The 25,038-nt window shown below is 49.2% G+C and overlaps 1 protein-coding gene across 1 annotated transcript in view; it reads left to right on the top strand.

Moving 5' to 3' along the window:
- Nucleotides 1–25,038, top strand: part of Cdhr3 (cadherin related family member 3) — a 62,126-nt gene that overhangs the window by 8,860 nt on the left and 28,228 nt on the right. Inside the window, exons 6-9 of the mRNA XM_038337842.2 lie at nt 11,613–11,707; nt 12,360–12,464; nt 17,605–17,753; nt 20,389–20,578. Coding sequence (XP_038193770.1) covers nt 11,613–11,707; nt 12,360–12,464; nt 17,605–17,753; nt 20,389–20,578 — 539 coding nt within the window. The remainder of the gene's footprint in view (nt 1–11,612; nt 11,708–12,359; nt 12,465–17,604; nt 17,754–20,388; nt 20,579–25,038) is intronic.

The raw sequence follows: 25,038 nt of genomic DNA on the forward strand, positions 1-25,038 counted from the left end.
TTTGTGATCTGGGTCAAACTCTCAACCTTGTTGAGCTCCTGTGCTTCCCGAGTGACAGCGAAAGCAGGAGAGCGGTTGGCATAGGCAGGGCTGGCTCACATGAGAGGCTGCAAGTGAAGTCACCCAGCCCAGGCCAGACTGAGCAGGCAGCATTCCCTTTCAAGATGATGCAAAGCCATCCTGCTATTTTGAACACAAGCACAAAAGGTACCACCCCCCCAAACCAGACACTGACATCTTCCTAAGAGACAGCTGAGCTTGCAACAAAGACAATTTTCTTTTCAAGGGAAAATCAGGTCTCAGGGATTTCTGGCGCAGACAGGGACTGGGTCCCAAAGGGTTGCCTCCCCATCCAGTCTGAGAAGACTGAGAGCTCCTTGCTCCCACTTAAAATCATTCCCTCTTGGAACTGGGTCTTTTGGTCCCAGCAACCCCGGGTGAAGCCTCTTAGCCATTCCTGGAAAGGGTGCCTTTCTTTGCTTTGCTGAGGCTGAACTTGCCCTGCAGCTGCCCGGACCAGCCTGGAGGAAAACAGGGAGGTTTACCAAGGGCACAGGTGCCCAGATGCCAACCTCGCTCTCTAGAGAAGAGTACTCTGAAATGGGGCAGTCAAACTGTCAGCAACTCTGGGGACCACTCCTTCCATTTACTGTGGGTTTACAGCTTCAACGGGACCAGTTTTTCTAAAGTGGCCCATGGGAATAACCTCCAGGACCAACGTAGGTTACCTCAGGGGCTGAAACAGCAGCTGGAAGGTTATTGTAGGCATCTCTAAATCAACAGATAGCTGCTTTCCTTAAATGTCCTTTTGTTAGAAAAGATTCGTTCATCCATTTGTTCACGGTTCATCTGTGTCAGCAGCTGTGTGAAGAACATGGACTGGGTGGGTGCCACACTCCACGGGTGGGTGCCACACTCCACGGGTGGGTGCCACACTCCACGGGTGGGTGCCACACTCCACGGGTGGGTGCCATACTCCACGGGTGGGTCCATACTCCACGGGTGGGTCCATACTCTACGGATGGGTGCCACACTCCATGGGTGGGTGCCATACTCCACGGGTGGGTCCATACTCCACGGGTGGGTCCATACTCCACGGGTGAGTGCCACACTCCACGGGTGGGTCCATACTCCACGGGTGGATGCCATACTCCACGGGTGGGTGCCATACTCCACAGGTGGGTCCACGGGTGGGTGCCATACTCCACAGGTGGATGCCATACTCCACGGGTGGGTGCCACACTCCACGGGTGGGTGCCACACTCCACGGGTGGGTGCCACACTCCACGGGTGGGTGCCATACTCCACTGAAAGCAACAACGTTGTGTGACAAAGCTTTTCCCGGGGAGATGTTACACACACGTCTGCTCACCCTATCTACCTTATAAGCTCAGATAGGGAGCCCACAACAGACCAAAACACGGGTACCCCCAGAGTCCAACTTGGTGAACCAAGGACTTGTTTGGTGGTGACTTACAGGAATAGGAGTGAGAGGTTCCTTGCAGGAGCAGAAATGACTCAAAGGCAGCTGCATCTCCAAGGCCACCCCAGAGTGGGTGACAGCTCACAAAGCCGGGAACCTGGAGCACACTGCACAGAATGTGGGCAGCTCAACAGGTTGGCACATCCTTTCCAGGGGCCTGCTTCAGTTGGCCTAAACCTCTTCCAGGCAGTTGGTCTGGTCTCAGAGAATCTTTGGAAGCTTTATTGCATACCCTGGCAGGGAGTGCCCTGGCGAATCTGGTCATTTTCAGGGACTTCCTGAAGCTATTTGAGTTGTTTGCCTTCCTGCCTAAGGAGCTTCCCTGCAGGATGGATGGTCTCCAAGAAGATGACTGTGCAAAAAACAGCAAGTGCTTTAAACATCCTTCTTATGGAGGGCAAGGAGCAGAAACTATAGCCACCACAGTGGAGGACAGGAGATGAGTTTGTGTGTGTGTGCGCGCACGTGCGCGCGCGTGTGTGTGTGTGTGTGCGTGCGTGTGTATGCATGTGTGTGCATGTGTGTGTGCGTGTATGCATGCGTGTGCATACGTGTGTGTACACGTGCATGTGTGTGCATGTGTGTGCGTGTGTGTGTGTGCACATGTGTATGTGTATGTTCCCATAATAAAGAAGTCCAGGAACAGCCAGACCACTCAGGACAGGTGCAGACCATCAGGAGGCTGCATCTTCCTGTTGCTGCTCTTCCATCTGTAGCATGCTTTCTTTGTCCTGTTTGTGTAACCTCATGGTTGCAAGACAGCTGCTGCACATGTCCTGCCATGGTGCTCCAAAGCCAGGACTGGAAGAAGAGGAAGTAAGATGGGCTTTAGGGTAAGAGACAGGCCAGTCTAGTATGTTTTCTGGAGGTGGGGAAACATTATAATACTTCTGTTAATTGTCATTGGCCCAAACTGTGTCCTCTGACCATCACTGCTTGACAGAGAGCATCAGAAAAGAGTTCTCAGATGGGATTACATCACCACACCAAAATGTATCTTATACTTATTTAGTTTGTTTGAACTTCTACCAAGAGTGCTGTCCAGGCACATTAGAGCATTTGGAATTCATTGAGCTGAAGAATGTGACAGTCTGGAAGTGAGCCATTCATGAGAAAGGGAAGAAAACAATACAGTCTCCTGACAATGGTCACAGCTGATGCTCTTGTGACAAAAGACTGGGAGAGAAAAAGCACAGCGGCTGTGGTGGTGCACACCCTTTTAATCCAGCACTCAGGGGGCAGAGGCAGGCGGATCTCTGTGAGTTTGAGGCCAGCCTGGTCTACAGGTGTTTCTGTCTTGCCCAGTCCCGTGGCTATTCAGTCCCAAAGAAATACACAGAGGCTTATATTATCAACTGTTTTGTCTATTAGCTCAGGCTTATTATTAACTAGCTCTTACAACTTAAATTAGCCAATAATTCTTATCCATGTTTAGCCATGTGGCTTGGTATCTTTCCTCAGTGCATCATTCTCATCTTGCTTCCCCTGGGTTTGGCTGGTGACCCTGTCTCTGCCTTTCCTCTTCCCAGAATTCTTTTAGTTTGGCTGCCCCACCTATATTTCCTGCCTGACTATTGGTCAATCAGCATTTTATTAAACTAATATGTGTCAGACATCTTTACAGGGTACAAGAGCATTAGCCCACAGCATATGTTAAAGTGCTTTGTGGGGGAATTATAAGCCTAGGTCACGCACAGGCTGTAGGGCTGACTGGAGAGAGGTGCTTCTGGCTTGCCAAAAAAGGTGTTAACGGTGTGTTTAACTTGTGTGGGGGACCGAACAACTAACACTGTCCAGAAGTAACAAAGACCGGACACAAGTAATAATGGTTTGACCAATACCACACTTTCCGGGGCCTTCGTACTCATGTTTGATGCTGGGCACTGGGGGTACTGAGGAGCACGGTTTACTATGCAAAGCAGAGAGGATACTGCTAACTTTCCATTGACTGAGTTTATGCGGCTCACCTTTGGTTTGACATTGCAACCCCGGGCAATTTACACATGTCCTGACTGCTCAAGGTCCCCAGAGTCTGGGCTTATGGGGATCCAGATGTAGTGGGGAGTTTGCACAGTGACGAGTTGTTTGATCTGAAAGGCCTGGACACTTGTTCCTGATTGTTTCTCATGCTTGGCACATGCTGGGAACAGATGAGGCTGCTGCATAAAGAACACAGGCTGCTGTACTCAGCAGGCACAGGCTGAATTAGCATGCAACCCTCAGATTGTTGTGTAGAACCGCTGTGCAGAGGAGAGCAGACTCCTGCAAGCACTGAAACCTGTTCTGAACGTCCCCTGGGCTTCGCCTGTGCCGTTTCCCCTCCCACTCCTAAAATGAAGGGTAGATTCTAGAGCATATGCTGAACCCCAGCTCTGGAAACCCACAAACATTCTATCCAGTCCTTATCCAGGCTAACAATGGGGGCTCCCTCGCAGACCCCAGATTAGGCACGAACCTCACCCCAACGCCTGTTTCCACAGAGAGGTCCTTTATTAAGTGGAGAAGAAAAGTTCAAGTGGCTGCTTTCTGACTCAGGCAGGAAACAGCAGCTAATGACCGTGCAGGTGTGATTTTTTAAGAGGATAAGAGGGGAGGTCTGTGTTAGAATGGGTAGGATGCAGTGGTAAAGGAGGGGACAGGGAGAAGGGGAAGGGGACAAGGGAAAAAGGGAAAGGGGTGTTTGTCCTGGAGAGAGAGGAGACAGACATAGCACATAGGCAAATGGCAGTTTATAAAGGTAAAGGGGGAACCCCGTGTTAGGATGAGGTGCTTAATTTTATTTAGGCATGTTCATCAGGTGAACCAGGGGCTTTTGATTGCTGGGCTTTGGTAGTCAGCCTTTCAGGAGAATTAAGTGGCCAAATAAGGGAGCAGACCTTGGTGGCTAGCTTTAGGAATGGTTTTTAGCAAGGCAGAGGGAAGGGGCGGGGGACAGCGGGGAGCAGGGTCTGCCAGAGCCGCATGCTCTGGTGGGCGAGTGACCCTTCAGGAAGTGATAGCACATCCAGACCGTGTAAAAGGGGATGCATCCAGAAGCTGCTACCTTTGCTCCTTCATTGGATCCTTTTAAAAGAATCTTGATCAGCACCAAACTGTATGTTGTTTCAACCACGCTTGTCCATTACAGTACTGCCCTGTGCAACCAGAGATCAATGCTGCATATGTGTTTCTCCGTATTTTCATGGCCACATCAAAAGTACATGAAGTCAGGTGGCGTTAGTCATTGTTAGATCCCAGACCCTCTCTCTCTCCGTCGCAGAAATCAGGTCACAGAGCCCTGCAGTCCGTCCCTTAGGACAAAGAACTGGCAGGTACCCGCAGTGATGCAGCCCAGCCCCTCCCATCTTCTCCACGGTCCAGGACTCGTCTGAACCAGTGCCTGCCTCCCGGAATATAGGATACATGACAAGGGGGAACTTCCCACCGTTCCCTAGAAACCCAGGACTCAGAAAGGTCACTTTGTTATACGGTTTTGAAGGTTCTTTGCTTCAGGATTCCTGTCACACTAAACACAGTAAATGTCTCTCCTAAGGAAACTATTCTTTGGAACTTGAAGGGAGGCTCCTCTCCTGCAAGGCCCTGCCATGCTGCCTACTGTATGATGCACTCAGTCCTTGAAACTCCCCCACTCATGCTCCACACACACACACACACACACACACACACACACACACACACACACACTGTGACTGAAAGCTGTCCTTCCTGATATAACTCCTCTGTCAATTCTTCTATTCAGACCTGTGCCTCTGTTCTTTCTAAGTTAGCGTAGTTATAATATAGCTCAATTCGATATGTATAACATACCATCAAATGACATATGAGATATTTATTCACTTTCCACACGATCTTAAAACATGGTGTACACTTTACTCCTGGGTTCACGCGTTAGACCAGCCCCATTTCAGGTGCTCGGTGGTGACGGTGGCACGGGGTGATGGCTGGTGGGGGTGCTCAGGCTTATATCTTGATGTAGCTAGATTCCCAGGGGTTCTTCCTGGGTTCTGACGAGGATACAAGTGACTGGGATCCAGAGGCTGCACACGAAAGGAATGATGCGTCCCTGGGAGCTTTCTTCTGGTACCCGCTCAGCTTTTTTCCCACCTGCTGAAGAAGGCTTGGTGAGAGACCCCATTCCCACACCTCCTCCATCCCGCTCCTTGCCAACAGCCCCTTGGCTGCAGCTGAGGCTCCTTGGAGACTCTGAGGATACTTATAGATTTTGCAGCTGGAGGCAAAGTGTACAACCCCTCCATTAGAGGGTTTCTCAGGCCTTTCCATTAAGGAAGACCGTTTGCATTAAATGAAGTGTGCTTTGTCCTCACCAGGGCAGGCAAAGGATTGAATTAAAAGGTGTAATAACCTCACTGCTAGGAGAGCAACAGAACATCCTGACTTTTATCTTCCTGCTCGTGACGGTGGGAGGAGTCCAGCCATTCCTTTATTCTAGGAATCCTCTACACCGAATGGACTGATGAAGGGCTTGGATGGACAGCATATTGCATTTCTTTGTTTGTTTTCTTGTTTACTGTTAGTGTGTAGGGAATAGGCGTGTGAAGGTCGGAGAACAACTTTATGGAACGGACACTTTCCTCCCCTCAGGGGATCAAACCCAGATTGCCAGGCTTCTTTGTTGTGGTTTGTCGTGAGGCAGGTGCTGAGCCATCTTGCTGGCCCCGCAACATTCCCTGCCTTTACCATCCCCACCTCAGTCATTGGAACTGAGGACTTCACACACGCCAGGCAAGCATTCTGTCGCAGAGGTATGGCCTCAGCCCCTTTCAGACGGGGTCTTGTTATGTAACCCAGGTTGGTCTCCTGAAATCTAGTTGTTCTGCCTCAACCTTTTGAAAGCTGGGATTACAGGCAGCTGTGTTAATAGTCTCCTCAGCGATCGAAACCCTTCATCCTGCTGGAAGCTCCTTAAGCAGGAAGGCAAACAACCCAAAATAGGGCTAGGAAATCCCTGAAACCTACTGGATTTAGGTCCCTCCCTGACAGAGTAAGCAGTAAAAGCCGAGAGTCTCTCTCAGACAGAAGGGTCCAGAACTGCAAGGAAGACTCTGGGATGAGCCAGGCTACTGAGAAAACCCAGACAAAATGGAACTGCAAGGCCTAGAGACCAGCCCAGCTGCCTGGAAGAGGATTAGACTCACAGAGGCACTTGGACAGGACACTCTCCAACCCATTGAACTGCCTGTCGGCTCTGTAGTTCCTGGCTTCTGTGAGCTGTCACCTCCGCTGGGGTGGGCTCTGGTGATGCAGTTGTCTTCCAGTCTTTTCTGCTGCTATCAGTAACTCCCCGCTCATAACCCCCAAACAACCCCTGGGCTCACCGAGTTGGACTTTGGGGGTATCCATGCTTTGGTGTGTTGGGGATTCCCTATCTGGGGTGAGCAGGCATGTGCCACACCTCCCCAGGGAAAGTTCTGTCACACAACACAGGCGCGTCCCACCATCTAGTTTCTGGCGAGAACTCCCTGGTCCCGTAGCCCTTTGCTTCTGATTGAGAAAAGGAATTAAAGCTTTGCTCGGGAACTGCACTGGGTACCTGGGCCTTCCTTCTTCCAGAAGTTCTGCTATGTGCTCTACCCTTTTCTTCTTGATAGTTTTCCCACCACATGCCCCCTTCAACGCGTCCTGCCTGTGCACTTTGGAGTCACCTCTTGAAGTCACAGCCAAAGGCATTCTACTCCGGGTCTTTTTATGAGGCTCACAGAAGGAAAAAGCCTTCAGTTGATTGGTTGATTCCAGCCCCTACATCCACAGCTGTTGATGGCTGTGCACACTTCTGGGCAGACCCTCCGACGGACGGAGATTGTTGCTCTTAAGACTGGCAGAGCCTGGATCCCCGAGACAGAACTCAGATGGCCTGTGGCATTCCTACCACAAAAGGGACAGCAATCGGAGCTGCAGCTTCAGCAGTGAGATGGACATTAGTAAAATCAGCTGCGGGCACTGGGGGATGCAGCTCACTTGGTCGAGGTGTTTACCTAACATACACAAAGCCATGGGTTCAATCCTTAGGGTACCAAGAAACCTGTTATGTAGCAGGTTGGAGGCCAGCCTGGGATATGTGAAATGCTATCTCTAAAAACAACAGCTACAGAACCCTCAATACCCAAACTTGTCCGTGTCTCTTAAAAACATTTAAGTGACTGCCGTACTCACTTAGCTCTTCCACACAGGCGGAAGCCAGGGCAGGCTACGGTAAGCAGCTTTTCATTGGCCTTTTTCCTTCTATCAAGGCTTCCTTCCTTCTCCCTCCCTCCCCCACACCACCACCTACCACCCCAGAGCTGGATGGGAGTAGCATAGGAAAAAAGAGAAAGAGGAATTGGTAGGAATGTCTGTTTGTTTCAAAAGATTCAGCTTAAGCAGAGAAGTCTAACTGACACACTTCTAACCACCACAGCCTGAATGGGAGATTCTGGTCTGTGTGTTTCTCCTCTGGGTGAGGCTACAGGGTCCTGAATTCAGGCTTGAAATACCTTTGGGCACCCTGGACTTGGGAGAAGGAGGGTTCTCGCTTCCCTCTGGAAGCTGGCTCCCTGCAGGATGGATGCCCTGTTCTCTAGGATAGAAGGCTGAATTCACGTTGATTTTTGTAGGATGGCCCGACAGCTAGGAATGGCTGGGAAAGACACCAAGATTATATTGCCGGCTTCTGCCATACTATAGAAAGAAGACGAGGGGAGGTTGCTGGCCCCCAGGGAGCTGACATTTCTGCAAACTGGGCCACTTCACCTTCTCTCTGCCTATACAAAAATCACTCTGCAGAGTGAATGGGAGGAAGGATGGGCCCTGTGTCTTCCAAAAGGAAGCTTTTGTGAACAAGGGCAAACAGGAACCACCGGGAGCCCTCAAACAGGACTGTGGGAGGTGGGAAGGGACGTTCCCAGAGGAAAGCAGAGAGCTTGTCTAAGGAGCATTTGTTAGCTGAATTGATCTGATTACTCAGGACTTTTCTCAGCCAGGACTGGGGCAGAGGGGGCTGCAGTGACTTTTCATTCTATTTAGTTTCTGTTTTCCAAGAATGAATATCAGGGGAGAGCTTTGATTAAACAAGCCTTTAAAAAGGAGGCGAGGATGCCAGGTTTTAGAGAAAGCCTTACGGAGTCGCTGGCAAGGGGCCACCTGACACAATGTTTCTAGTCTACGGATATTATCTCTTTTCTGAGAACAAAACTGCATGCCCGTGAACAAAGTGTAGAGATGGAAGGGAAAGAAATTAGCTTAGCACCAATTACACATATGTTCGCGTATATGTAAAGATTGAATTCCAGGAAATCATCATAATAGAAATTAAGAAAATTCTCATGCCCTCAGTGTTTGCTCCCCAAACCAGTTCTGTTGCTATTTCTTTGGCTTTTTTCTTTCCTACAGCAGTTGAGACTGTAGGCTGAACTCAAGATCTCACTGCCAAATATACCATTGCTACTCTTAAACAGATTCACAAAATGTTTGGCCCGATATTGTTGTTTTAAGATTTTGAGGCTGCCATGGCTGACTTTTTGAGGTAGGGTCTCATTTTGTACTGCAGGCTGCCCTGGAATCTGTGGCCATGCCCCCAGCTCTGCCTCACGAGCGTGGGGATTACAGGCACGGAACATGGTACTGCACTTGCTTAGGATTTTCCAGAGGAGGGATTGTTGGTTAGTCTCTTATCAGAGAGAAACTGGAACTAAGAAAACCCCATCTTCGAATACTTAACAAAGACTCTCTGAATGCCCACATGAAGCAGCTTCTGTTACAGAGCTTACTCCATTTTATAAAGGTGCTACAGAGCTGGGATTTAAACTCAGGGCCTTGTACACATGATGACTTGACTTGGTCATGGTGTCTCTTCCCAGCAATAGAACAGTGACTAAGCCAGACATGCTGAAGGTTCCTTCAGGCAAGCTCTGTTGCTGTTATACTGCATAAACTTACAGGGAATGGTGGAGCCAGGAGTCAAATCCAGAAGGCCTCTCTCCAGGATCACAAACATAATTTACTCTAAGTGTGTGACTTTTATATCCCAACTGTGACTATGAGTTTTGGGTTCCTATCATTGCCCCTCTTGGCCCCTCTTGGGGTCCCTCTCCTGCAGCACTCTGTTCCCTCAGAGTCTATCTGCCATGGCTGTATCCCAAGATTCCCTTTGCTTAGAACCAGATAAGTAGATTTCTCTCCCAGAGTCTTATAAGACACACACAGAAAGCCCTCGCTCTGGTGCTTGTAGTAAAAGTCTCCACGAGTCTCTAAAACCTTGTTTTTCTATCACGCCCAGCTTGAGCCTCTGATTACTAATACAGGAGAACTTCCTGCAGGGAGGACACAGCCCAAAGACACAGGATTGCTCTGCGTGTGGGCAGCTTATGACCTAACCTGTTGCTGCTCAGGCAAAGAACTGGAGAGATGGCAGGGCTTGCAAAGGTGTGTCTATAAGGGACAGGGGATGTAGTCCTGAGAGAAGGTCACAGAGGAGAGCTCACAGGCATTGCCCAACTGTCTCCTCTTAAAACTGGGCAGGAAACCTGTAAATGAACACTAAGAGGTTGTTGTTAAATAAACCCTGTGTCTAAAATAGTGTGCTGTCGTTAGCTAACTAGGCTGGTCAATCAGTGTGATGGCATGGGTCTGTGGGCAGCTCATACTGACCACACTTGATCTCTTCTGGTCTCAGAACAGTTGACAGGAGACACAAGGCTATGAGGAAATAAATGCTCAAGACGGAAATAAGAACACAGTACTGCCATTCGATTAGCACATCATCTTGACATTTTAGAAAGTGTGTGTTTGCACAGAAAGACCAGGAATGAATCCATCCAAATGATGAGAAATCACATGTAGATTTCAGTTAGTCATTTTTTTAATGTTTTTATGTCTTCCCCAATTTTGTATAAAAGTATATTCGCTACAACTAGAAAGAGATTATTGCACAACAAACAGAAAGTAAACGCTTCTCAGACTTTGTTTAAAGACTCTCTATATTGGCTCCAGAAGGGACTTTATTTTCTGGCCACTCTTCTCTGGTCCTAGGAACTCTGCAGTGGCCACACACCATGTCTTTGGTTGGAGACATTGGCCATGTGTCTTTGATCCTAGGCTTTGGGGGCTGTGGTTCTGGTTTCAAACCCTCCACTGGTTAGCTGACTGTCTCATCTAAGGCCTCGGGGATATACCACCTCTCATCTTAGCAAGCAAGAGTGAAACCTTTTAACCTGAGAGCCCTTTGCAGTGAAGGGATATAAACCATGTTCCTGTCGCCCTTCCTGTTTAATACTGTGCCTTCTCGTTCAGTCCTCCTGATGGCAAAGCATGGAGCCATCGGTGTGGTCCCTAAGTGACTGGCGGTGGGAGAATGAGGACATGTTCCCAGCCCTTCTTCTGCATTCCATTATCTTGTTTCCTTGACTCCGTCCTCCAAGCAAGGAAGCCATCTTGATGAACACCTGCAGAGGAATATCGCCATGGTCATCCTGTGGGCTGGACCTTAGTGGGTTCTACACGAGCCTGCATGTTCTATCAGATTTCATGGGTGTGACAGACAACTGTCAAGAGAGTGGCACTGGGCACCGATATCAAGGACAACAAAGGCCCTCAACTTCCCAAAGATATGGAAAGCTTGCATTTATCAGTGGTCTTGTACCCTGGGTAAAGTTTAAGAACAGTGTATCCCCAACTCTTAAGACCTGCTGTCTCCCACATCCTCAAGTTACAATGGCCTCTTCGCGTCTGTCATTTCCAGTGAATGGTCTTCAGGTTTCTAATGGTCAGCTCTTTCGAGGATAAGCACTGGAGCTCATTCATGGTGGCAGGGTCCTGGTCTCTAACGTGGGGTAGTGTGTTTGAGTAATGTTGATAAGGGCACAGTGTCAGAGCCAAGGTCAGCAGAAGATGACAGAGTCACAGAGAGGGAGGTGAGAGCTAGCGGCCGCCCTTCGATAGACGTTCCGTAGTTGGAACAGCTCTTTAGGGCGTGGGTTCCTACCAGAGTTGCATCTAAAGACCTTGCTCCTCAGCAACCAGGACGTCTCAGAACTGTTGATCTAGACATCTGCCTGAACCGTTCGCAGCGTCGTGTAGGCGAGCAAACATACCTGAGGGTGTGCTGACACCCATCTGACTTTCCCTTGTTTTACAGTATTTCCTCATCTCTCCCTCAAACAACTTCAGAGTGTCTGCGGACGGCACCCTCTTCTCTACCACAGAACTGGACTTTGAAGCAGGACACAAGAGGTAACTTTGCCAACCACCTTCCCTGGAGGATGGCTGTCTGTAACTCACAGAAGATAAGGGAATAGCCTGTTACAAACACAAGGTGGCTGGTCCCCATGTAGCCTGAGGTGTGGCTAGGACCTCAGCTTCAGCAGGCCCCAACCATGGTGGAGGGGAGGGCATGCCCAGAGCTGGGGGCATGGGGTGGGAAAGGCAGCATCTGGACCACCGAAAGTCAGAAAGTATGACGAGAGAGGTCACGCTTTGGGATGGAAGCGGCAGGCCTTGGGAAAGCCAGGTGAGGCTCTCGGCTCTAGACTAGCCAAGAGAACTGGAGTGCTTGTCTAGTGTACAGAGGCCCTGGCTTCCATAACCAGCATCTTGAGTGAATGAGTAAAATGTGAGCCTCAATTCCTGGAGAGTAGAACAGTCCATTGCAGGGACATTGTAATGTGGAGAATATGACTTGGCTGGCTTTGACTCCAGACTGAGGAATGAGGGAGTGAGCCCCGTGGCCAGAGCCAGAAGGCGGCTCCGGTAGCCTTTGAAGGTGCCTAAGAAGCAGGCGGCTGGAGAGGGGGCCCGCTCGCCTCGCTCCTTCCACTGCGTTTTCGCTTCCTCTGTGGCTGTGTCAGCAAGCCTGTCTCTTGCACTTGGAATGTTCCCCTGACAGCTTCAGTCTCCTCGTGGGAGTGAGAGACAGCGGGAACCTGACCGCCTCCACAGCGCTCCGGGTGACCATTGTGAACATCAACGACGAGATCCCACGCTTTACCAGGTAGGCCCGAGGGCACGCAGGACAGGGCTCAGAGAGTCTGCTGCCATAGCTGTCTGAGGCACGGCAGAGAGATGTGCTTTGCTCTGGCCTAGACGAGAGGTGAGACATAGAACTCTCCAGGGTCCTTCGTGCCTCTTGGCCCCGTGTTCCCCCTTTGCTCTCCACGACTCCTGACCCCCCACATTTATTCACATGCACCATGGGACTGCGGGCATGGTGGAAAGAGGGGCAGGGGCTGAGCACAGTGCTCCCTGTGAGTCCCTGTACGAACGCAGATGAATACAAGGTTTGGTTAATGGTGTGCCCCGTGTCAATAATAGAAGCCAGAAGCCCATGATGGTATCATAAGGCCGCTGGCGTACCAGAGTTTCTTTGGCTTGGTGAGCCCTGAAAGACACCTGGCTGCGGCTGCTATATTTCATGCAGCGCCTGGCCCGTTCTGTGCCTGCTGCACGTGGGGATTCAGGAAGGTGAGAGGGGAAATAGAGGCGACAGATGCCCAGCAGAGCCGCCTTGCTCTCTGTTACCCTGAGAGCGCACAGGCCCCAGCCACGGGGAAACAGCGCCATCGTGTGCTCGGAGGTCAGCAGCATTAATGGCTGCGAACAAATACAGCACAAGCTACTCACTCTCTAAACCCAAAGGTAGGGCACAATTACTATTTGTCCATTGAAAGCAAAACTAGAGCTGTAAAGGTGGTGCAGCAGTTAAGAGGACGTGTTGCTCTTACGGAAGTCTACTAGAGTTCTGTTTCTCCATACCCAGCACCTGCACTGGGCAGCTCACACTGGTCCATTACTTCAGTCCCAGGGGATGAACACTCTCTTCCAGCCTTCTCAGGCACCCTGCGCTCACGTGTTTACATACACACATAGAGACATATGCGTAATAAAATAGATCTTTGAAAATATTAAAAACAGCTGGGCACTCCTTTAATCCCAGCACTCCGGAGACAGAGGCAGGTGGATCTCTGTGAGTTTGAGGTCAGCCTGGTCTACAGAGTGAGTCCCAGGACAGCCAGGGCTACATAGAGAAACCCTGTCTCAAAAATAACCAATATATACATATATGTGTACACATATATACTTACATAATATTTATTATTACATACAATACATTGTGTATTATATATTTACATTTATCTATTCTTGTATGCTTACATATTTATGTATTTTATATATGGTATATATGTATATAATAGAATGAAAATATTTGAAACAGCCACAAGCATAAAAGCAAGGTGGAGCATTTGCGAACATATTTTAAGAGGGCTGAAAAGTAGGTTCAGTAGATAAAGTGCTCACTGTGTTCAATCCCTAGAACCCACACAGAAAAACCAGGCATGCTTACACACTTACAACCCCAGTGCTGGGGAGACAGAGACAGACAAATCTGGGGTTCACTGGACAGCCAGCCAAGCCTCCTTGGTGAAAGGCCCTGTCTCAAATAAGAAAACAAGTGGACAGCCGTGAGGAACAGCATCCAACGATGTTCTCTGGCTTCCGTATGCATGTGTGCTGCATGCATAAGAACATGCAAGCAGACACCCAACCAAACATGTTTTAAAACTGGAAGGTCTTAAGGGCACTGTGCGTCCAGGCTAACTTCATGCCCCTTTGCAAACCAAGCACAGTGGAGATGCTTCTGTCGCCCCATTAGCTCCAGCTGTGGATCAGCGGCTACAGCAACAAGTAGTCCTCCTCAGGATGTTCTCATCAGTGCCGGGAGCTGGGGTCCAGAGCATTTCTACAGATGGGTTGGCCTAGAAACAGACAGCAGTAGGTTGAGAACGATCTAGGAAGGTGATAGCTGTGGGGTTGGCACCCATACGGCTGGAAATACTCCACAGCACAAATGAGGAGCACACAGTAACTTCTCTGGTGCAAATCTGCTTTGAACAATGCCTTCTGAAATACAGCAATAAGCTGTTTAGCAGAGAGGGGAACTGGCCACCCGGAGGCACCTTCAGGCTCTGGTTCTCACTTGTGATTTGAGAGATGGACGGGAGTCAGTTCTGAGTTGGTTTTGCTTCAGTATTCATGGATGGCGTCAAGGTGTGTCTGCAGGAGCCTGCACTCCAGAAGTGGGGTGGGGCAGGACACTGCCTCATTTTGCTCAGGCTGTTCAATGAGAAGCGGCCCCATCCCTCAACTGTCATGGACTGAAAGATAAACTTAGAGTCACACTGGATGCTGAATTGAGAGCGTGCCTAACCTATTGGACTTCTTAATTTCTGTTCTTTGAAACTTCTGCTAACGTTAACCGCATCAGACTCAATCTTTAACTCGACCCAGGTATCCCAAGTCTGGGTGTGAAGTAGCCACGGCGGCTGTCAGAACAGCTCTTCACCTTTGTGGCTAGTTAAGGCCGCCACAGTGAGTGCCGTTCCCGTCGTTGAGACTCCCCTCATTTCTACTGAGGGTTTGCTGTGCCTGCTGGGCTGTGGCTCTGCCTGACTCCTTTGTAGCGGCTTGTCCTCTTGTAATGGGTGCCAGCCAGGCAATGCCATCTAGGGTGCTCATTCACAGGGAGGAGGTTACTCAGTCATTCAGAGAATGTGATTACCAACCCCACTCACTGTGGTCCTGAGCTCTGGTCCTCAAGTGTAGTGTGGAGCTGAATGGGGATGTGAATGATAATCATATTTATCCTCTCTGGCTATTTTTAAAGATTTATTTATTTATTACCTATACAGTGTTCTGCCTACAGGCCAGAAGAGGACACCAGGTCTCATTCCAGATGGTTGTGAGCCACCATGTGGTTGCGGGGCATTTAACTCAGGACCTCTGAAAGAGCAGTCAGTGCTCTTAACCACTGAGCCATCTCTCCAGTTCCTCTCTGTTTTGGTAGACCTGAAATCAGAGCTTTTTGTTGGATAATCTTCTTTATAAACATAAATCTTAGATCAAATAGTAAACCTTTGTTTTCTGCCACACTTGCTGTCAGGGCAATGAGGCGCTCTCCCCAACAGCCAGCCCTGTTTCTTTCATGAGAACCTGGCACAGCCAGCGTGAACTGTAGAGTCATCGAGCAGGGTTTAAGCTCACATCCCGACTTGAACCAGATGCTTCTCAGTGGCAGGGCTGTCTCACACGATAGAGTTTGTTTAGAAGCATCTTCAACAGGGGAAGAATAGTTCCCTCCCTAAGTTGTGACAACCAAAAGATGTGTCTAAATATAATCTCTTCCCTGCCCCCACCACACATACACACAGGTCCAGAACCACTGCCTAGATGGAATCAAAGATGGGAGTGAGGGCAGATTCCTCCCGTGGTGTCTTCTGTCTGTCGTAGGCAGCCTGGGGCTCACTGTTACCTCTGACCCTGGGGCGTGTGTGCACACCCTTGTCTGTCTGCGTGGACACTCCGGTCTCTGGAGCTCTGGGACCTGCATTTCCACTGAGCTCGCTGGTGATGCTGGCATCGCTGGTGCCGGGAGTAACGTAGAGAGCCCAGGACAAGGCTTTGCAGCAAGAATCTTTATCCCCTTTTCTGTTGCTGTGGTAAAACATCAAGGCCCAGGCTACTCACACAAGGAAGGGTGTTTGGGGGGCTGACAGTTCCAGAAGATCAAACTGCATCACCATCACCAGGGGAAACAGGACCCCAGGCGGTTAGAGCAACAGCTTAGTGGTCACTTCTGTAACCTCAATCGGAAGCAGAGCTCAAACTGGGAAGGGGGTGTTTTTTGGAACCTCAAAGCTTACCCCCAGTGAGGGACTCCCTCCAGCAATGTCACACCTCTTAAGCCTTCCCCCAAAGCACCAGCTGGGAAGTAAATATTTAAATGCCAGATGGGGGATACTTTATCCTTCAAACCACCAAGCACCTCTATCAGCATAGCTGGGAAGTTACTAGACCCAGTGGATAGAAGAGAAAGCATCCTGCATCAGAAACAGAGTTCTGTCGGCTCTAGAAGACAAGGCCGCCCCTCTCATCTGGCTCCATCTCTGGTCCCTGCTGCCCCCTGGCTCCTCTGGCTCTGCCTTCTTCTGTCTCACACTCTGAGAAGGGAGATGGCAAGTGAGAAAGAGGCCAAGGGCTCACTCAGTGGACACCAGACAGGGAGGCCAGCACACTGGAGTGACTTCTAAGACAAAACAAGCTTATTCCTCCCAACAATGGGGTATGTGGTGGGAGACCCCCCCCCATGGATGCTATTGGGCCCAGGACTTGGGTCATAGCCCATGGGGTAGGCTAAGATGAAGGCCTGGGTTCAGACTGTTTCTGCTTCTCTTGAGTCCAGCCCCAGGCTCTGTCTTGTGTCTGTTTCCTCTGGTCCACCCTGTGGGATAGCGGTGGTGATGTGGGGGCAGCAGAGTGGTCAGAGCCCTCGACAAGAGAGAGCAGCATTTAGAGCTGAGACAAAGACTGTCTCACTTCAAGGAGGGACCACGGGGGGAAATGGCACCTTAGGAAACAGGGAAATTAAAAGTGACTCTACCACGCTGAAATGGCCTTTTACAAACGCATGGGGGTCTGAGAAAGATGGGTACGCTGGGCCCTTGGAGTTCTATTAGACACAGTGACCCTTGGGGAACAGTGCCATGGCCCTGTGACTGCAGGGTGCCTCCGTGGAGAGAGCTGACCTGGGGATGAGAGCCACCTGAAAAGATGCCCACGTTCCATATGGAAATGTTGTATCCTCAAGCAAAAGAAAAAAAAAAATAAACAAAAATCGGAGATGCGAGAATAGGCAACATTGGGCTTCTGGCAGGTTCCACAGGGTGGATTCCACAGGGTGGGTCATGCGCAGTGAGGAAACCTGCAGTCCTGAACATCGCATCGGGATGGGTTCTTTAAAAGGATCCAGACAGACGGGGAGGAGAGACGCTGGCTGGGTGGCTGTATCTTTATGTGAGGGGGTGTTAAAGATAGAAGGCGTCAGGCAGGTAGTCAGTGGCCGTGCCCGTGTAAATGGCCGTAGGAGCAGCAGCCTGGCACGCCTCTGCACCCGCAATGATGTGATCTTTGGAAATACAGACGCCAGTCACCCTCCTTGCAGCCCCCGTGTTCTCTGCATGTTGATGCCACTCAAGCAATGCGGTGCTATATTTAGCACACCCCAAAATACCTACAGCCCGGTCCGCACCCTCCCCTTCCCCTGCAAATTAGCCACGTCTGCAGTGTGTTTGTTCCAGCCCAAGGAGAGAGTACTCCATCCCAGAGGAAGTGCGTCCGGGAACCATCGTGGCGAACATCACTGCAGAGGACCCTGATGATGAGGGCGTTCCTGGCCACCTCCTCTACAGCATCACTACCGTCAGCAGCTACTTTGTGATAGACCAGCGTGAGTCATCCGCAGCATCCTATCCCGTAGCTGCTAATGCAGCCGCTGAAGTGGTTTGTAAGGCTGTTCTCTCCAGGTTCAGCCTTCGTTGTCAGGGAAAGGATGTATTAAAGGCAACCAGCCAAGATGGTGTCGCCTGAGCAGGGCTGACTGTGAACAGGCTGGGTCACCCGTCACCTTTATGGAAGGGGGTGAATTTTTTTTCTCTCCACTGCCATTAAGATTAAGGTTGAAATCCCTATAAATAGAATTCACATATCTCCATCTATGTGGAAATGAAAACCAAAGGACACAAAGGAAATATATTTTATGGTTTTTCTTTTTATTTTGGTTTGAGACAGGGTTTCTCTGTGTAGCCCTGGCTGTCCTAGAACTTGCTCTGTGGACCAGGCTGGCCTTGAACTCAGAGAGCTGCCTTAGTGCTGAGATTTAAAGGTGTGTGCCACCACTGCACAGTGCCTTTGTTTTTTGCAAGTCTTGGTATGCAGCTATGCAGCTCTGACTGAGCTATGTACCAACTCAGGGCAATCCTCCTGCTTGAGCTTCTTGATTACTGGAGTTACAGACATTAACCACTAGTCCTGTCTGGAAAATTGAATTTCTATACCATTTGATGAGAAAGTAAAGAAGTAGTTATGATTGGGGGACAAAGTGTCTAAAGCTGAAGTAAGTTAGACAAGCCCTGGTGTTCGGATGTCTCTGCCCTTCTAGATGGTGACACTTACCAATCTCTGGGCAAATCTCTCAAGTGAAGGCCTGATGGCTTTCTCTTGGGGAGGACAGAATGAGGGTAGAGAGGCCCTCCTGCTCCCCCTGTTATCTCAGATTTCAGGGCGCTATGTTGTGAGCCCCATCACTCTCTGGAAGGCGCCTGTAAAGATGTTTGATCTCCTGCCCTGTGTACACATTTCTAAGGATGCAGAGTGGTATGAACTTAACTGAAATAAAGTGAAGGCAGATGTGTAATGTCAATGTGTTCAGTAGTCACATTAAAAAATGAAATTACAGCCAGACAGTGGTGGTGCACGCCTTCAATCCCAGCACTCAGGAAGCAAAGGCAGGCGGATCTCTTTGAGTTCTGGGACAGCCTGGTCTACAGAGTGAGTTCCAGGACAGGCTCCGGAGCTACAGAGAAACCCTGTCTTAAAAAACTGAAAAATAAACAAGTAAATAAAAAATAATAAAATAAAATCACTCTTAAGATCCAAAATATTGTAATGACAGCATGATTGATATTTAAAAGCAATTGAGATACTTTATATTATTTTGTGTGGAAGCTTGTGTATTTTATACTTAAAGCACATCTCGGTTCAGCCTGGCCCCATTTTGGGGGTTAAATAGCTACATGTGGCTAATGGTGAAGCACTGAACAATGTTTCTCTAGATCAGCTTGCTACATTGTTGGCGCTTGTGTTCCCGCATGAGCAGCCTGGTACAGAAAATGAGCTTCCTCTCCTCTGGAATAGCCACCTTAGTGAGACTTTGCACTCACCAGACATTATGCCGAGCAGCTGCACGTATCCTTCCCAGGCACTTACACAACCCAACGCACTAACATGGTTTACAAAGGAAACCCAAGGGCTTGAGAGAGACCTAGACAGACAGGTTCAGTGAGTTTTCCCAAGAGCCCCAGCACACAGAAGGACTTGGAAGTCCACGCCAGATGATTCTAGAGTCTGTCCTCTTAGCAACCACACTGTCCCATCTCCATAAATGCAGGCCACTTCAGCCCTTTGGACTTCACTTTACATGATGCATTTGTGGAAACCAGCATCGGACGATCCCAGGCCAGATCTGACGATCCCAGGCCAGGTGTCGCTGGCCCTATGAGCATTTGAGTACGCCTAGTCTGAGCCTGGTGATGAGCGTGCAAAGCCAGCACCTGGGATCTGTGTCTGGAAACTTCTGAAGGCTTTTGATATTGACAACCTCACACAGCTAAGAGTGTAGTGACAGATGATCTTGGTTGAAAATTCTGTTCACTCTGGTGTTGCAAAAATGAACTTTTACAAACACGCACACACACACACACACACACACACACACACACACACACACACACACAGTAGTGCTGGGAATTGAACCCAGGGTGCTGTTCATGCCAGGCTAACACTCTACCTCAGAGATAAATCCTCACCTCCCCCTTTTTTTTTTGAGTATTTAAATTAAGACTGGTTCCAAGTAATAAAAACGAAAGCAAATTAAGCTAAGCGTGAAACTGAGGAAAGGAAGAGAAGAAGAAAGGAGAGGATGGGAGTGGAGGAGAGGGGAGGCACACGTGATCGGGGCAGAGGAGGGGTGTGAGCCAGCGCTGCCCCAAGAATCTGGGCTTTCATTTGTGGCCCCAGCGTTAGCCTCACTCATTCTCCAAAGCGTGTTTCTTAGCAACAGGTTCTCCAATAATTGAAGGCAGTTACCCACCTGTTCTGTCAGCTGTGGACAACCCTGGAGTCTAACGTGGCGTTAGAGCAGGGTCAGGTCAGGTGTCCAATAATCACATCATTTACAGAAAGACATGTCTGTATAAGGCTATCCCCAGGGTAAACCAGCCATCATTCTAGAACCGTCATTCCTGTGCTCCCCACGTTCCTTGTGCCTTTGTCCTTCATTTGACCTCTAACTTTTGCCTTCTTAGTGACTGGGGCAATCCAAGTGGCCCAAAGGCTAGACCGAGATGCAGGCGAACTGAGACAGAATCCCATCGTTTCTCTGGAAGTTCTGGTAAGGGACAGACCCTCGGGGGGTCAGGAGAACCGGATCCAGATAACCTTCACTGTGGAAGACATCAATGACAACCCCGCAACCTGCAGCAAGCTCACCTTCAGGTACTGGCGTGTTGAAATGTGTTCTCTCTTGGGTGGCCCTCGATCTCTGGCTTCTCTGACCTTGGACAGCATCAGGGAAATGACTCTTGGCAAGCAGGTTCGAGTGTCCCATTTTATTCAGTCTTTTCTTATTCTTTTCCCTTCCTCTCTCATTTCTTTCTTTCCCTCTCTCTAAGTGTGCTTACAGTTAATTTTCATTTCACCGCCTTTGCACCAAGGGTCCTCTCTGGACTGCGCCTTGTCTTTATTTATTGCCCCCAGAGGTGAGAAAGTGCTGTTAGCGGTTGTAATGGAGTCAGGATTGCTAACTAGGACCTCCCAAAGACACCCATAGTAAATAATATGAATAAACCAAACTAAGTACTGGGGTAAAGCAAAGGAAAGCATCTAATTCATCTTCCATAACTTAATAAATGAGAGGGAAATACAGATGCATGTGGGACATGAATTATTTTATGTGTGTGTGTATTGCTCTTTGACTCATAATTAATTCATAATAATTTTAAAATAAAGTCCTCTAATAATGACTTATTTTTATTTTATGTGTGTTAGTATTTGACCTGCATACATGTCTGTGTACTGCATGCATGTTTGGTGCCTGTAGAGCTCAGAAGAGGGCATCAGATCCCCCGGAACTGGAGTTATGGAGAGTTAGTTATGAGTCTCCACAGAGGCGTTAGGAGCTGAACCCAGGTCCTCTGGAGAAGTAGCAAACTGCTCGTACATGCTGACCTTCTCTTCAGCCCCACAAAGTCCTTTTTGATTCTGGGTTACTATGCTTTCTTTTTCTTAAACCGTAGTATTGTCTTTTTTGCTATTTTGACAAAAGCCACAAGATTGGGAATTCATCCATAATAGCTTCAGGTCTGTGGTTTCCACGTTAGCCAGTCTTTGGAAGTCTGAATGGGGGCAGTGTTGGGGTGGGGTGCATCAGCAATGACCTTTGTGGGCTGAATGCCCTGCGTAAGGTAAGGCTGGAGATCAGAACAGATCTCTGTGTTGATGACCCTATAGACAAAGGCTCTTGGGTTGTCTTGACTGGGTTTTCAAGTTTGCTCCAGGTGGCTTTGAACATACTCAGTACAGAGCATGGCCATCAAAAGATGAAGAGTCCTAGACAAAGACCATCCCGGGTAAGCGATAGCTGTCAAGTTCATGTGTTATGGTTATGAGCACCTCCCCACTTCTACAGCTTGCCTGCTCTGCTCAGTGTTTGAGGGTCAGTGTGATGACTTGGAGTCTGTTCTGAACACATCTCAGATCCGCCATGCACCTTGCCCTATTCCCCGGAAGTCTGCCTTCTTCCACCTTCTAAAGGGTCTGTCCCTGTAAGGCATCCCTCTGCACACAGCACTCTGGCCCTCAGTTCCAGTTTTAGGGTCTTCTCCCTCCACTGGTACTTTCCAGTCTCTGGGTAGCAAGGATGCTCAGTTCTGTTTTTCTCCCCCCGGTTTTTCAAGACAAGGTTTCTCTGTGTAGCTCTGTAGATCAGGTTGGCCTTGAACTCACAGAGATGTGCCTCCCGAGTGCTGGGATTAAGGGTGTGCACCACCACAACTGACTGCTCCACTCTTATTAACCCTGAGAGATGTGTCAGCCCTTGCAATTCCTACACACACCAATACACTCACCCCATTTGCAATCATCTCTTTACTAAATCTAGAATCATCCTTATCTGCCATCTACTTTCTGCTGAGACCTGGTTGACGCAGTCACAGGCTGGACCATGTTGTAGACTACTCTCCAAACTTATGCATTCCAGATGCTCAGTCTCTTCGATGGGCAGGGATGGGTACCACAGATAGTTAGGATGTGACTTTCACAACACCACAGGCACGGTCTAAACCCCATAACCTGCTACCAGAAGGGTCCTGTAGATGGAGCAGAGCTTTGCTGAACCACTCACTTCCCTTGGAAATCTCCATTAATGCTGGCCCTCTGCAGCGGTCCCAATAAGTCCTGGAAACTTCTCTTCATCCCAAATCTTCTGGCTCTTTGTTCCTCCACATGGAAGGGTATCAGTGCCTGGAGCAGACTGTGCTGTCTCAAGTCTCTTTGTTTGTTTTCTCCTTTTCTCATATCTGTTCATCAAATATTCTGGCTTCCTGTGGTCTCAAGTCCCCTGAGGTGGTAGGGCATATTACCCAGTGAAATCACATTTTGAATGTCATCGGTCCTCTGGTCCAGGCAAGCCCACGGAGAGTCCTGCTCTTGATTTTCTCTCTAAATTAGCCCCAAAGTCCATCACACTAAGTCAGTAACTGTGCTAATTATATTCATGTCTGAAGATAATTCTAAATAATGCAGTCATCACCTCCAGGCTTCTCCAAAGATGATAACTCCTGAGGGGGGGGGGGGCTGTTGAAGGCTTAGAGGAATTATAAGTGAGGTGGGCCCTTGAATGGCTCCTTCCTTTGAGCTCTAAAGTGGAAATCTTCACTTCAAGAGCTCAGCCTGTATGTCCACGACGCCCGAACATAGAGGCCTGTGGTACTGAAAGCCCTGTCCATGTATCCACCATCCCATCCTTGATCCCTTTTCCATCCCAGCTATTACAACCTCAAGCATAAAAGCCAAACAAAGCCCCAGGACAAGGAGAAAGGAACTGCATAGTCTCTGACATTTACACTAGAGCACCATGTCTTGATGTGTCTACAGACAGGCTAGAGTGTGGGAGGGCTGGGTGCCAGCATTCATGAAGAGCAGCTGGGTGGTAGCTGGAGGCTCAGAGACTGTGGGTGGGTGGGGCAGGACAGCCTGAAGGAGGCAGGTCCTTTCAGACGCCCACGTCTTTGCACCGAGAGGCTGTGGCGTTCCCAGGTTGATGATGAATGGGCCCAGGGCTCCAGTGGACACATGGAAGGCAGCAAGATGGCCTCTGGTCAGGCTGTAAATTGTCCAGCGCTTGGCTGAAAGTGCTTTGCAAGCTGTTCATGAACAGGAGGCGGATCCAAAAAGCTGCTGGGCAAGCCACCTTTGCCTGGTGTGGGCCTCAGTCTTCTGTTGGCTGTGAAGGAGAGAAGCAGCTTCCCTTAGAGGCAGGGGTTGACAAATGAGGGGGAGTGGCTTTCCAAGAAACACACGTGCGGGGGAGGGATACTAAGTGTCAGGGGAAAATGGAAAGAGCGTGTCAAAACTGTTGATGTAGCTTGCGGTGCTTGCCTAACGTGCAACAGGCCCTGGGTTAGATCTTCAGCAGTACATGTGTGCGCGCATGCGCATACACACACACAGAGAGAGAGAGAGAGAGAGAGAGAGAGAGAGAGAGAGAGAGAGAGAGAGAGAGAGAGAGAGAGAGAGAGAGAGAGAGAGAAAGAGAGAGAGAGACAAAGAAACGGGGGGGGGGGGGTGCGCGCATGCGCATACACACACACACACAGACAAAGAAACAGAGGGGGGGGCAGACAGAGACAGACAGACGGAACTGTGCACTCTGGTACCAGGATCCTGAATTGCTCAGGCGACACTCTCTACCAGATCCACAGTACTTTAATCAATGCTCCACAAACATCCATGGTCTAGATAAAGTTATATAATTGATGGTGTTATGGGGAGCTCACCAGTGATGGCCACTCAGGCATAGGGTATAGACAATTGAAAGTCTCTATTCTAGCGTCTAGGACCACACCCAAGTGCTTAGGAAACTGGGTGGAACCCCAGGTGTCCAGAACATGGGGTTTCTAAAAGCAGACGCCACATCCTGCATCTCAAGGGCTTCACAGAAGTAAGCCGTTTGAAGCAAGCAGTCTTAGCAGATGCTAAGCTACGTTAGCTAGGACATCCTGACCCCTGGGTTTCTAGATTAGCGCTGGGTAGGTTTCCATGGGATTCTCCTTCAAGGAGATCAGATTCTAGTTAAACCTGGGGTGGCCTCAGCCAGAACACAAGATGGAGGAACCTCTGCACTGTCTTGCCCCGTCACGTTCCCTGCTGGTTCTATGGCATGAGTCAAATCATTGACTCATCCTGTTCTAGGGGGGCACAGTTGGTCCTAGGGACCAGTAGCTTGGTTGGCCATGCAGTTGAGGACGTAGGCCCCTCTGTTAGCCCAGTTGGGTTAAGAATCACGGTCTGGCTAATGCTAACAGTAAGATGGTCAGCCTTGGTGAGCAGGTGACCAGAGACTCATAGCCAATTATCTCTTCTATGCCTCCCTTTCCCTCTTTCTTTGAGGTTTTCCCTGGCCATGACAAAGTTTTCTATAATTAAACATAATTGGTAATGATAGAAACAGCAGATTTCCCCTAAAGTCATACATAATCTTCATTTCATCAAGAGAAGATGTAAAGCCTCTTCAATTTTGCAGAACCACTTCTGCAAAGGCATCTGCTTGCTTCTCTAGTCTTGACTTGAGTCCTCTAGTCCTAGTCCACTTGTTTAGTTGATTTTCTCAAGTTTTTATCACTGATTGTGAGGACCAATGTTCCTATAACTGTTGCCCCAGCAATACTGGCTCCAGT

This window comes from Arvicola amphibius, chromosome 7 (assembly GCF_903992535.2).
Source record: "Arvicola amphibius chromosome 7, mArvAmp1.2, whole genome shotgun sequence".
Classification (NCBI taxonomy): domain Eukaryota; kingdom Metazoa; phylum Chordata; class Mammalia; order Rodentia; family Cricetidae; genus Arvicola; species Arvicola amphibius.